General features: G+C 40.3%; 1 protein-coding gene across 1 annotated transcript in view; it reads right to left on the reverse strand.

Annotated features, from left to right (window-relative positions):
* LOC126864129 (zwei Ig domain protein zig-8-like) overlaps positions 1-12,670 on the reverse strand; it is a 108,914-nt gene that overhangs the window by 8,783 nt on the left and 87,461 nt on the right. The window contains exons 3-4 of the mRNA XM_050615122.1: positions 9,922-10,106; positions 9,111-9,324 (exon numbers count right to left, since the gene is read on the reverse strand). Coding sequence (XP_050471079.1) covers positions 9,111-9,324; positions 9,922-10,106 — 399 coding nt within the window. The remainder of the gene's footprint in view (positions 1-9,110; positions 9,325-9,921; positions 10,107-12,670) is intronic.

A 12,670-nucleotide genomic window follows, 5' to 3' on the forward strand; every position in this document is an offset into this window, starting at 1 on the left:
TGTGGGTTAAGGGGTTAATCTCGTGGAATTAGCAATCGATATATCGCGATAGGTTGCATCGCTTCCGACATAATTTTTGGAAAAAATCTTTGGAAAAAATTTGGAAAAAATTTTTGGATCGTACGATCTTTAACAGAAATTTCCTACCACTAAATTATTCGCACTTCGTACAGAAAGTACGAGGAAGAATCATCTTGAAATACGTCGTTCGTATCGTCCTAACGTCTTTTCATCGACAGATACTTTTCTTCGTAACACAGGTGTAATATCTATACTTGAGTAATTCGATTTCCATTACTCCGATAGTTCGTTGTCAATAAAGTAAAAGCTGGCAAAAATCGGTCAAAAAATAACGAACGAGAGTAAAGTAACTATTATCGTTGAAATAGACTGGACTAAATGTATTTCTATTTGCTTGATATATGCAGCGGAAGGAAAGCTTATCGGATGGAAATAGTATTAGCCCCGTTGATACTCTAAATAGTAACGCGTTCGATCGATAGTATAGTTGGTTTTTCCCAAGTGTATCGGGGAGTTCCATCGATCAAGATGTTTCGAACGATATCGCGAGAAAAGAGGGTCGAACGGTGTTCGTGTTTAGTTTGTTCCTTTTCTTGTTCTTGTTGGAGATAAAAGAGTTCCTCGGGGTTTCGCGTGGTGCACCTTATCAGAGCTTCTGCTCGCGAAAGGGATAAAAATCGCCGGAACGACACGGGTGGTGTCGATACACCCTGGGTTTTTGCATATCGCGTTTATGCTGCAGATATTTTCGACTTTCGTCGTGTCTCGAATCTGATGGAAATAAATGATGGATCTGAAATCGAAGGTTCGACGTCACGCGATAAGAAGAATACCCCAGAGTGCATCCTTCCCCTCTTTGCTCGTCCTTTTTGCTTTTACTTGGCAAGAATCTTCTTGCCTTTTTTTTCCATAATGCAATCGATTCACGCACGTTTACCATAATAACCTGTCGACGATTTCTGATTCGTTTTACGCGGCGAGCGAAATTCGTCTAACGACGAGGCAATGGTATATCGATGCGTCTAGAAGGATGGTGGGCGGAAATGAAAATAAACGAAGCCGTGATACGATTTATTCGAACCCATATATAATCATTTGCAACCGTTTGCAAAGTTGCATGTGTATCTAATAATTTCCAGAGGTAAATCGCTATCGCGTTCGTTATATTAGGCTGGCAACTGAGTGATTGGGGATTTCCTCAGTACCACCTAATGACAAAATCTGCGATCGCTTAGTTGCCAAGCGAATACATAAGTACTCGTCGACGGTGATATTTCGAGAAATTTCGGAATAGCATTAAATCGACGTTGACGCGAGAAAAAGTTAACTTACGTAGTTGTGGTAAATAAAATAAGACGACGTAAAATCGTAAACAGGTTCTTAGATTATTCCGTGTTTTAGTTTCGCGCAATTCTTTTATTCATGGTATTAATCAAACGTTCATGTAAAATGAAAAGTATTTCGTACAGTGTGATGTTTAGCCAGAGATGAATTATTCATCGGCGGAGAACTCCTTGTAACGTAATCTATGAAACATCCTGCTCACGTTGACCCTTACTTCGGATACTATCCTCCTTGCCTCTTGCTTACCTTAGATATCGTGCTTACCTCGGTGTTGTTGCGAAATAGCTGCGAATCATCTTTAAATAAACCACCTTCGTTCGCTTAAGAAACACTCGCCTCTTTCGTACGAAATTAGCACGTTGTAAAACCATTTAAAAGAGATTCTCGTTACCTTTGCGCGAATCTAACCTTCCACGAAGCTAACCACAAAGACGGAAATAATCGAGTAATCTCTTGAATGTTAATTTCCAAATAGCTCTTCCTAGAACGTTCCGTTTGATTATTTACATTGGAAATATAATCTCACTTGGTAAAATTTACCGCGATTTTACCGCGATTTTCTGCAACAGATTATCGCAACGACATAATTCTCCGGTTGTATCTCGATCTTCTGTTCAACCAAAATTCATAATAATTCAAACTTAGATTTTTACGGAACCTTTCTTTTCGTTTCGTATGTGACAGACAGGATTCGACGTAAATGTACACTGTAAGTCTGAAAAATAACACGTATACCAGAGAAGATCTTCTTAAAATTGCGCACGATATGTTGGCTGAAACTTTAAAAAGAGTTTCCTGCAATATCATAAAGGATGTAGCGTACTTTTAACAAAATTAGAAGATTATCGCAATTTATCGTTTCTATTTCGGCTAGATTTGAATTTATTATGTTCTCTTCTCGGTACATTGAAATTTCATTTAATCCAATTATCCACTTTCTACTATTAACGATGGAAATAGTCGATCCCATACGCTGTATTCCGAATTTCTCTTCCACCGTTCAACCTTCGCCCTCTCAACCTCGATGAAAAAACGAAAATTGCCGTCGAAATACCGCCGATTCGTTTACCAGGCGATTTATTTAGTCTGCTTTATGTTGGAGCTTTTTGGTTCGATGGCTTATAGTTTTAAGAATTTAATTCCGCCTAACGAGCACGCGGAAACACATTAAATCTCGGCTAATTCGGTACATAAAGGCGGAGACCTCGAACGTATTGACTCCCGATCGAACGTATTGACCCACTGCTTCTGCAAAACTGGCCGACATACACGTTCGAAGCCACTGAAAAGCAGCAGTGTTGTTCGTTTTTGTTGCGAGCCACAGCTTCTCAATTAACCTTTTATTATCCTGCTTATAAGAGCGATCGGGCAACTTGCGGTCGTAGTGGCGAAATTACTCGAAAAGGAATGTGCGACGGGTTGCTGGAAAAATCCGAGTTCGGCCATCTTCTAATTAAACGGATACTCTCCGGCTGCCGATAGCCTTGGAAAGAAATAAGAAGAACGGAAAGGGGAAAGAAAGGAGCGGAGAGACATAGGCTGGACCCAAGTAGCCGCCTGGATACGGACACAGAAGGCGAGTGGAGAGAAAAGGGTGGGTCGGAAGCAGTGTGCGGGGGATGAAAAATACCGTGTCGAGCTTAAGATTCCGTGAAGTCCGACAGAGCGAGGACTTTCCGGCCGGAAGCTTGCGGGAAACTCTTGCTACTTTTAACTAGATTAAACGGAAGTTCCGTGTTCCCTGGTCTTCCTTCGTTCGCCGCGACAACGGCTATAGAGAAAATCGTGGGGACGTCGTGGAGACATGGAAAAAGGGGCGTGTTGCGTGCAAGGGAACTGCGCCGAGCGACGATTCGGACGAAGGAGCGACTCGCGACAACGTCAATTTCGTTTCCTTCTCGTTTTCCTTCGCTTTGTTCTCTCTCTGATATCTTGCCCCTGGATTCGTTGATGCGAATCTTTGCATTTTCGCGGTGCTCGTGCGGCGGGAACAATCGAGCGAAAGGAACATTGATCAAAGTTGGCGGTGCAATGCATTTGCGACGTATTTGCCACGTATTGGCGATGCATCGGAGAATTTTTCCAGCGGGTGAGAAAGGTCGTGCGGGCTTCGTCGAGTGGAGAACGCGCATTTGTCATTTCGTCGTGATTTTTGTCACGGGAATAGGGAGCACGCGATAATAATATTTTAATACGACGTAGTTGAAACTGGAAAGAATCTTGAAAGGAAGAAAGGCCGAAGGAAGACGATTTTCGAGGGTAGTCGATAGATGGACAAAGTTTGGAAAAGAGTTGTTGAGAAACGATATTTGAGTATCCCCGGTGCTTTGATATTACGACCAGTGAAATTCTTAAAATTACGCAGAGAATATAAAAATCAGGGAGAAGGAGAATTTTGTTAATATAGCATCGATCGACCGTTTACCGAATTGTGCTACTTTCGTAGCGCCCTTTTTCTCTGTTCTTCCTTTTATTTCCTCCCTTCCTTCTCCCAACGAAGAGCGTCAATTTTCTCCTTCGTTATACTACGGCTCCAACTTTTTATATTTCTACGGAGGAATCGTATAATTGTCCTACGCCATCTCTGGCAATAATCGAGAAGGAGAGCTGGAAGGAATTGACCCAAGTAAGCATTTTCCGCCGGGATGTAAAAACGGCCCTTAGGAACACCCTGTTCCAATTGTCGTGTGTATACAAACGAAGGGCAAGAAGAAACTGCGAATAAATTTCCATGGATAAACCGAGGCTCTTTAACTCGATCCGATACTCGACCGAGGTCTTTTCAAATTTCGGTAAACTTGCAAATTCCCCTTGACTAATCTCGATGGGGCATCTAATAAAGTTAAAAAACGATGGATCGATAAAAGGAAGAAAGAGTCGTGTTCCGTGAGCAAAAGGTCCACTCTGTTACTTTCTCGTGACAGGGTTATCGCGAGTTTCCTATTAACCGGCGGAATAACAATTTTTCCAGCGTCGAAGCTATGCCTGGTGAATTAAAGATCAAGCTGGCTCGTGAAGCTCGGTAAACGTTAACGAGAATTTAAAATGGGCCATCCTCGAGCGTCCGTTAAAAGTTTCGACGTGGTCCGGGGGACGATCTGTAAACCGAGTCGCGAAGAGAAAATAGCAATTTGAAGTAGGCAGCCGCTTCGTGTTCCGATGTGGAGAGCCTCGGAGAGCTCGAGAGTATTCGAACGCATCCTCGATACGCCGCCAGCCCAATGGTTTTTCGATTTAAAAAGCGAGAACCAGTCGATAATTCAGGGGGACTCGGTCACGAAAGGAGGTCTTTATATTGAAAGGGAGGACGGAAAAGCGGCGTGCGTGCAATTAATCACTCGCCTCTCCTCTCGTCCATTTCGACCCGGCTCTCGATATGGTCCCGTCGATATTCTTTAAAATTATACTCGTGCTCCTCCTGTTTGATCGGTCCCTGTTCTCGTTAGAATTGTTTTCGTATCATCAGGGTTGAACGTTTTTTCGTAATGGAAGGTTTAAAGCTCGTTGACCAGGTTCGTCGATCGATTTGCCAGTTTTATGCACCACGGTCAAATTTTCGCCATCAAGTGGAATTTGTATAGCAGCGCAGCCTACAGTTAACGTCTTTTACATAGATAATTTTAAAACGATGAAAGATGCTCGACGAATAACGCGCGAATCGTTGTAATTTTTCCAATTTTCCTGCGTCTTGATATGAAATAGCACGCGCGGTAAAAAATAAATCGACGGAAACTACTGGCCATTTGAAATTACTCGGATAAAATTGGTTCAGGTTTGCTAGGAACCCGTAGGGCTAAGATCCTCCAGAAACGTCGAATATTTTGCTCCAGATGTTGGGGCATTATTTTTATCCGAGATTTTTCTTTCCACGGGCTGTGATACGAAAACTGGAACACTTTGCGCCGTCGAACGACGGCGATAAAGAATATCATTAGAAAAATGTGATTTGTAGACGCTAGGCGAGGTGGGTTTGTGAATTACGACCCATCGAGCACCTTCAATCTGAGAAACAATCAGACAAAACGAGTCGAAAGCAGCGATTTCGTTGAGTTTCTTGGCCGATTATGTCGCCGAAACAAAGGGAGAATAAGGGAAGTGCGCAATCTAATTCACAGCCGGGGAATTGCAAATTCTTGTATAAATACGTCCCGCCGCGCTATAAAATCAACGCGCGCGCCCCTTGGCGTGTTCCACTTTTGTACTTTTGGGAGACGCTCGAGGCGCAGCCTTGGCGAAAACCTGATCCTGCCATCGCGTTAAACTTTCGGTACAACTGTCGTTTGAAACTGCCTCCGCGTGCGCGCCAACTTGATTAGCTACGCGATACCGATCTCTCGATAGCAAATTTCCTCGCTGCAACCGGGATTTACACGCGGCCTGCATAATTAAGCATTTTTCACCGCGTGGCTGCTGTCTCGTCTCGCTGTGAAACAATTGGTCGGCCGAAATTTATTTCCTCTTTCTCGCCGTTCAACGTTTGAAACTTCAACAGCCGTTTTCGTAGATTTCTAAAATTTCTAACAAACAGACCCCGGACGTCTACGCAATTCGTAGGAAATGTAAAATTGCAAGAACGCGCAGAATGCACTGGTAAATGCAACGACGTGGAAACGAAGCAGAGTTTTCAAAATGAATAGTTGATAAATAATATTTAAGTAGCTGGCTTGCGCGCAAGTGAATTAAAAATTCAATTTTATTCGCGAATTTCGTATAAATGTCGAAAGCGAATTTTCACGAGCAAAATTTTTACAAGCGAACGAATCGAAAGAAAGAACGAACGCTCTGGTAAATTTTTTGATTCTGACATTTTCCTCGATTTTTATTAACAACGTGTGATTATTATTGGTAACATATGAATTAATGGCAGATGAACGATCAAAAACAACGAGTATCTCGCGATGAGTATCTTCTTCCGAAATTAGCAGCTGTATATCGCGTGAAATTTAAATTGTTTCTCTGAAATGAAGTATATTTAAAATTCGTCCAAGTGTCAAACGATTGTAGACGATATTATCGTTGAAATCAGTCGCGATAGTCTCTCGATCACTTTGAAACGTGTCTTGTCTACAGTTTGACGACCATACGAGCCGAGTGTAACGATCTCCTTAAATAAAATACCGCAGCTGCCTGACGTTTATCAATGGCGATCTTTTCATTGCACGATAACGCGATATTCTACGATAATTCGAACGAGGGACAAAGTGTCTCTTCCGAGTCTCCTCTCTATTTGTTTGTAATTTTCTAGCTGATTCGTATTCCGTCAAAAGTAAATAAGCGCGCATATCATTTTGGGCGGTAATGTTACGCGTTTGTCTGCCTCTTACGAAATAGATAGCAACTTCTCGAAAAGTCATTCTAATTAACTAACAAGCTAGCTGCACTTGGAACCTTGTTAGTTTCCTATTTACTCTCGAGACTGGTATACGAAAGTGCATGAAGTTCAATAACAACTCATTCATTAGACAGAGCTACTTTCTGCAAACTTCCTGACAAATAATTATACCACGGGGTTTGTGATCAATGATATAAACAGAGAAACATTTGGTTTCTCCTGCTGTCCCGGTCTTAGTAAATCAAAGAACTTTGATTAAACTTCTCGTCGTTAATATCCTTTTAATTCAGAGAGGTTGGCAAACGTTATTTGTTACGCTATTGGTAAGGAAAAGGAGCAATATTGCAAGGACCTGTGCTTATTAAACGCCAAAGATATAGATGGATGAGCGAATTTGTAAACACGATGCTTCAATTACTTTTAGATGAGACGCATCACAGACCATTATAATATTTTAATACTCCTCTTGCAAACGCTATACGTATAATTATTTAGAGTGGCTGCCATCAGTTTGAGCGATTATAAATTGTGATTGATAGCTTGACGCGATATTTATGGAATATACTTGGCACAGAGATATCTCGCATGTTTATTATCCGGTTAATCAATAACACGGTATTAATAATGTCGTCAATTTATTTTTTATCGATCTAGAAAATATTTACACCTTGAGAAGTTTGGAATATACGTATATATATATGTCGGAGATGAAAGGACACCGGAGCCTTCCCTTCGGAATTTTGGGAAAGTCCTTATTGAACCTAGGATCATTGTCATTAGCTTCTCGAGTGTCTAATTACCACGGTTACTTGTCAAATTCCGTAATAATCATATTTGCACTAGTAAATATCTTCTCTATTGCATAACAATAATGTCTGATCAAAATGAAGATTCGTTTCACGCCCCTAACCCTAATCATAATGTGACCCTAATCATATATATGTCGGGTTAATGTTGGAATTTTGGGCGTTTGACGAACCTTCGCTCGAATTTGCCATCGTGGTTATAGCTGATACGTATTGGTACAAATGTGATTATTACAAGAGGCTAAAGATCGAGATGTCGATGACAATGAATTCAGGTTCGATAACGAATCCACGGTCAACGGGACGACGAATGCGATGTGATACACGATCCTGGTGTCACTCAACATGCAAGTAGTACTGCTCTGAATAGATTCCCCCGCAGTCCAAGTGAAACTGCCCTTATATAGTCCTCTCCCCACCTCTCGGGTCGATCTTTGTTTTTAAGAAGAGCTATATAATTATTTCATACCTCTGTTAGGTACACGTGCTTCTCGTGACCGTGGCTACGTTCAGTGAGCCGTTATGTCACTTCGGGCCCAAGCCCATCGTTACAAACCTTGAGCATCCATAATCAGATTAGAACATTACAACTATTTCTTAGTTTTATTACTTAAATGTAACTATAGTAAAAGTCTGGACTAGAGTATTGGGGTTTTCTCCAACATTCCAAAAGGGAGGCCCCGATGTCCTTTCATCTTCGAGATATATATAGATCGTGCATTATTTCTAATGACAATAATAATGTATGCAATTTGAAAAATGACAGCTACCGTGTTATGCAGAAACTTGGGTAATCGATACAATGAAACTTTGGTATTCGACATGTTGTTAAGTTATCTCATAAAAGAGCTCAAGGCATTACACTTAATGGTGAAACTTTAGATATTTGCTTCAGAACACATGGGATATGATAAAAGTGGATCGAAACTTGTATGACTAATACCTATAGACAAGCACAACACGATTTATTTGTTGGAAAGTTGAGCAATTTGACAGCAATTTGCGGAAAGCTTAACTGTATCGAATTAATCCCACTAAATGTTACGCGACGTTATACTCGTAACACGTGGGATGATACAGTCATTCATTCAAATTGTATTCACCGAACATTCGAACAGATTTCTAAAAGTTGGAAAGAAATCCAAGGGTCTGAGAATCCAGTCGGCTAATCCGAAGGTTTGAAAGCTTATTACCAACATCGTTGATCCAAGAATTTCAAGAATTCAAGAACCTCGAAAGATTCACAGTATCTGCTAGTCGTCCAATCTTGCTAAATTTCCAGCAATCTTGGCATTCTCGAGATCTTGGCTTCTAGAAAATTTACGCGTGCTGCGCTGTTTATTTGCCTGTCTGTGGCCTGTGTTATTTATTTGTGAACACGTCAAATTCGCAGAATAAAATCAAAAATCTATCAACCTTATTATCATCGATCGTAATTAATATGAAAATTCGTTCGCCAAAAGCACTGGATATTTCGCGACAGTTGCACTAAAACGTTTCTCTATATTGTCTTATCGCGTCAAGTTTAATTTGCTTGGATAAATATTGGTGATGGTATTACGGTTGACTATCTATATATTTTGTAACTAATAGAGAGAAAGCGTTACCGAGAACAGTGACGTTAGTGACGAGCATTCTCGGAGGATGCGTGTTCACTTGACAGACGTACAATCCACGATCCTCCCTGCGTACCCCGGCGATTGCCAGCCTCCAGTTGTTTGGATATTGGAAGCTAACGCTGTACCTGGGATCGGAAATGTGAGTGGTATTACCCAGAGTTAAAAGGGATGCCCAGTCGGCGTTGCGGCGTAACCATATGACCTATAATTGCGACACACATTCTACAGTTGCATGTGACTCTGCGTGAGAAGTTGTTTGGTTAAAGCACGAGGGTTTAAATCAAGTTACATCGTAAAACACCGATTGCGTGGCAGGCTGTGTGTTACGTATTTACAAGATTCTGCAACAGTCGTTTTAAGCGATTTCTATCAGCTTTGACTCGTCAACGCGTTAAGCAGTTTCTCTAATTTGCAGTAATTGTTACTTTCTAACTAGTTGTAACTAGCGTGTTTAACGCTTTTCTGCTACAAATTATTTCCATGTGCGATTCATTTTTTTTAATCGAATTAGTTTTGATCGTAACGCAGCCATTTCTCCACTAATTTCTCTTAACACGCAACGATAAAATCTAATCTCGATGGAACACGAAATCGTGGAGTTAGGATCTTTTCGTTCGTTCGTTAATTTTTCTCATCTCTGTTTTATCACGATATGTATCTTTCTATTTCATCATCGGTGTTTTAGAATACTTGTTTCGCAAGCGGTGATCAGTAATCTGTAAGCGTTTCGATGAAAATCGTACAGATTCGTGATTGTTCCTGCTCTGTTCCTTCGATATGGAAATTTACGAACGAATACCTTTTTGCCAGAGAGCATCGCCACACGACAATCGAGAAGAGCAGTCGCACCAAGATGCAACGCTACGTTCTGCGATCCATTGATTCCCTGGCCTTCTGCATTTTCGAAGTACGGACCCCAATCTGTCACTCGATGATGCCTCAATCGAGGAATTCGAAGGGGTGGCAGATTAGCAATTGTTTCCTCTGCAACAAACCATGAATATTTAATGAGTTTCTGCCAATGTCGTTAAATCTTCATCTTCATCTTCCTTCGTTAATACACCCGTAAATCCGACAAATTGAGACAATTTCAATCAATTACTCTCCTCTTTCGCTTTGAATATTTTTTCTTATTCGCATATAACATCAACGCGTTGATTTATATGTTACGAAAGATCATTAGTAATCGTCGTTAGAAGGAGCAATTTAATTTAATTCAAACGATATATTTACATAGACAAAGTGCTTATCACGTATTCCGCAACCCGAAACGCGTTCATTTTTTTCAAACGAAGGAGGAGGCAGACCATACGCGCACGCGTGATATATTTCCCATAGTTTCATATTATTTATTATAGTTCACCATAAATGTAGAAAGTTGACCGTATTATATTAGGTTGTCCGGAAAGTGTTTTTCTTTTACAGACACGTCTTTCACAACGATGCATCTTTACACAAACGTGAAACCTAATCTATCGAACGTTGTGATCTTTATCTCGATGGAACAAAATGGATCATAGGTAATTCGATAAAATGATATAAAACGGAAAATGTTGTGCATCCATTGTTACCTTCTAAAAGGCAAGAAACTTTTCGGATGACCTAATATCTTCCTAACGAAAGGAAGATCGCGTCCCGTCGTGCTACAAAATGGAAGTAAAATAACACGGCGATTCTAATTCCTGTGAAGGTACAATTTCGCCAAGATTTTCCGGTAAGCTGCAGACATCTGTCTTGCATGGCGGCGCTGTAATAGGATTTTTACGGACGCGTCAGGTTCGTATAGGGAAAAGCGCGAAAAATGCGAGCACACCGTTCAAGTAAATTGCACTCTCATTCCATGAATCATTGCGCGATCGTTGATTTATCAGCTGCACCGTCGTTTGCTAACAACACTATTTGCTGGCGCGTAAATCACGAGAACGCTTTATTAAAACGTTATTAAAATATACCGCTTTTGATTTACGATGCTCGGAAGACTTTTTCATAAAACGATTGATCAATCCGAGCAAATTAACTCGTACGGTTTTCAGAAGCCTGTTGTATCGTCGAAGCTCTCCGTTAAGAAATTTCTATCTATCTTTTCGTGTTCTCGACGTTAAAGTGTTTATATTCCTTTTTCTTATCAAACATGCGATTATTAATATCGAGCACGATCGGTTTCTCGATTTCCGCACAACATAGAAATTTAATGCATTTTCGATAAAGCGTTTGATATCAACAAGTGCATCGTATTCCTTAAATAAGTCGCCACGAACGATCATCGATTGCTCGGTAATAATTGCTTCAGATTTAAACTCGATTCTTAATCAACGATGAAGAATGTTGCAGCGACGCGAATTGTAGTTAATGTCGTCTCTGCATTTTTACAAGTAACCTAATAATACGTGAAGCAATGTTACGTGTCAAAGAGATTGAAGCACTCTCGTAGCGAACAACAACAACGATCGATTGGATCATTAAGCGCGACTGCTGTCGATCGAATATTTGCCAGAATATTCCGGGATACGGAAAAGTAAAATTCTTGGGACGCTCGAGATTGTTCGTTGAACGGGTTCGATGATATTTACTCACAGAGCTGAGTGAAATATCGCAGGTTGCGTGGTTTCTGGAACGCGAAGAATTTATCGGCACAGCCACCAATTTCGTGCATAAGCCGCGCGTTCATTTCCCGCCAGTTCTATCACAATTTGTTAATCGTGTCAGTTTTCGATACATCGTGTTATAGCGTTACCTCCACGTGTTTCTTCAACTGTCAACTGTCAACACAGTCAGATCGAGACTATTCGATATTATAAACCTGTTATTTCTACATGATTATAGTTCAAATATAATTCAGCGTTTAGTTTAAATATACAGAGATTTAGATTTAACTTGTCTGTAATTGACATAAGTATAGGAAACGTATCGTTTAAATTTTTATTACACATTCGTCAGATAAGATGGTTGTGAAAAGAAATTTGTACTATTTCTTCGCAAAATTTCTTTTACGCGTTATCCATTAAACTAGTTGTTCTAATCTCTCAAACAGACAAGCAATTTATTCGTTTGATGGTAATTTTAAAGAAAGTTATTCCGTTATTTAAAGAGCGTCCAAATATTAACGAGAGCGACTGTAATTCTATGAGAAGGCAAACTGATCGACACAACTGTTCATCGATTTTTTAATTTCGTTACACGAACACGCGATTAATATTCATAATAAGTTTCGAGGAAACAGATATCTTACTTCCACGAGTTGGCCCGGTACAAGAAAATGACACAAATAATATAAATCCTGAGAAGAAATGAAAAAAAGCAGCGTTCGTAACATCATCGGTTCTCCGTACTTTTCAATTTACAGAGTTAATCGATGTAGTTTCTGAATACCTTCTACCATCCTCTAATTATAAATTTCATCAAATTTCGATCGTTTTTTATTGATCTTCTTCGGTTCACGATTCATGCAATTTTTCACAACAGCCCAACTATATCCTATTTTAAATGAAATTCCTTTGATAAATTTACCAACGTTTTAATACAGCGAAATCAAATTTCCAGCATACGGA

The sequence above is a fragment of the Bombus huntii genome, chromosome 3 (assembly GCF_024542735.1).
Source record: "Bombus huntii isolate Logan2020A chromosome 3, iyBomHunt1.1, whole genome shotgun sequence".
Classification (NCBI taxonomy): Eukaryota; Metazoa; Arthropoda; class Insecta; order Hymenoptera; family Apidae; genus Bombus; species Bombus huntii.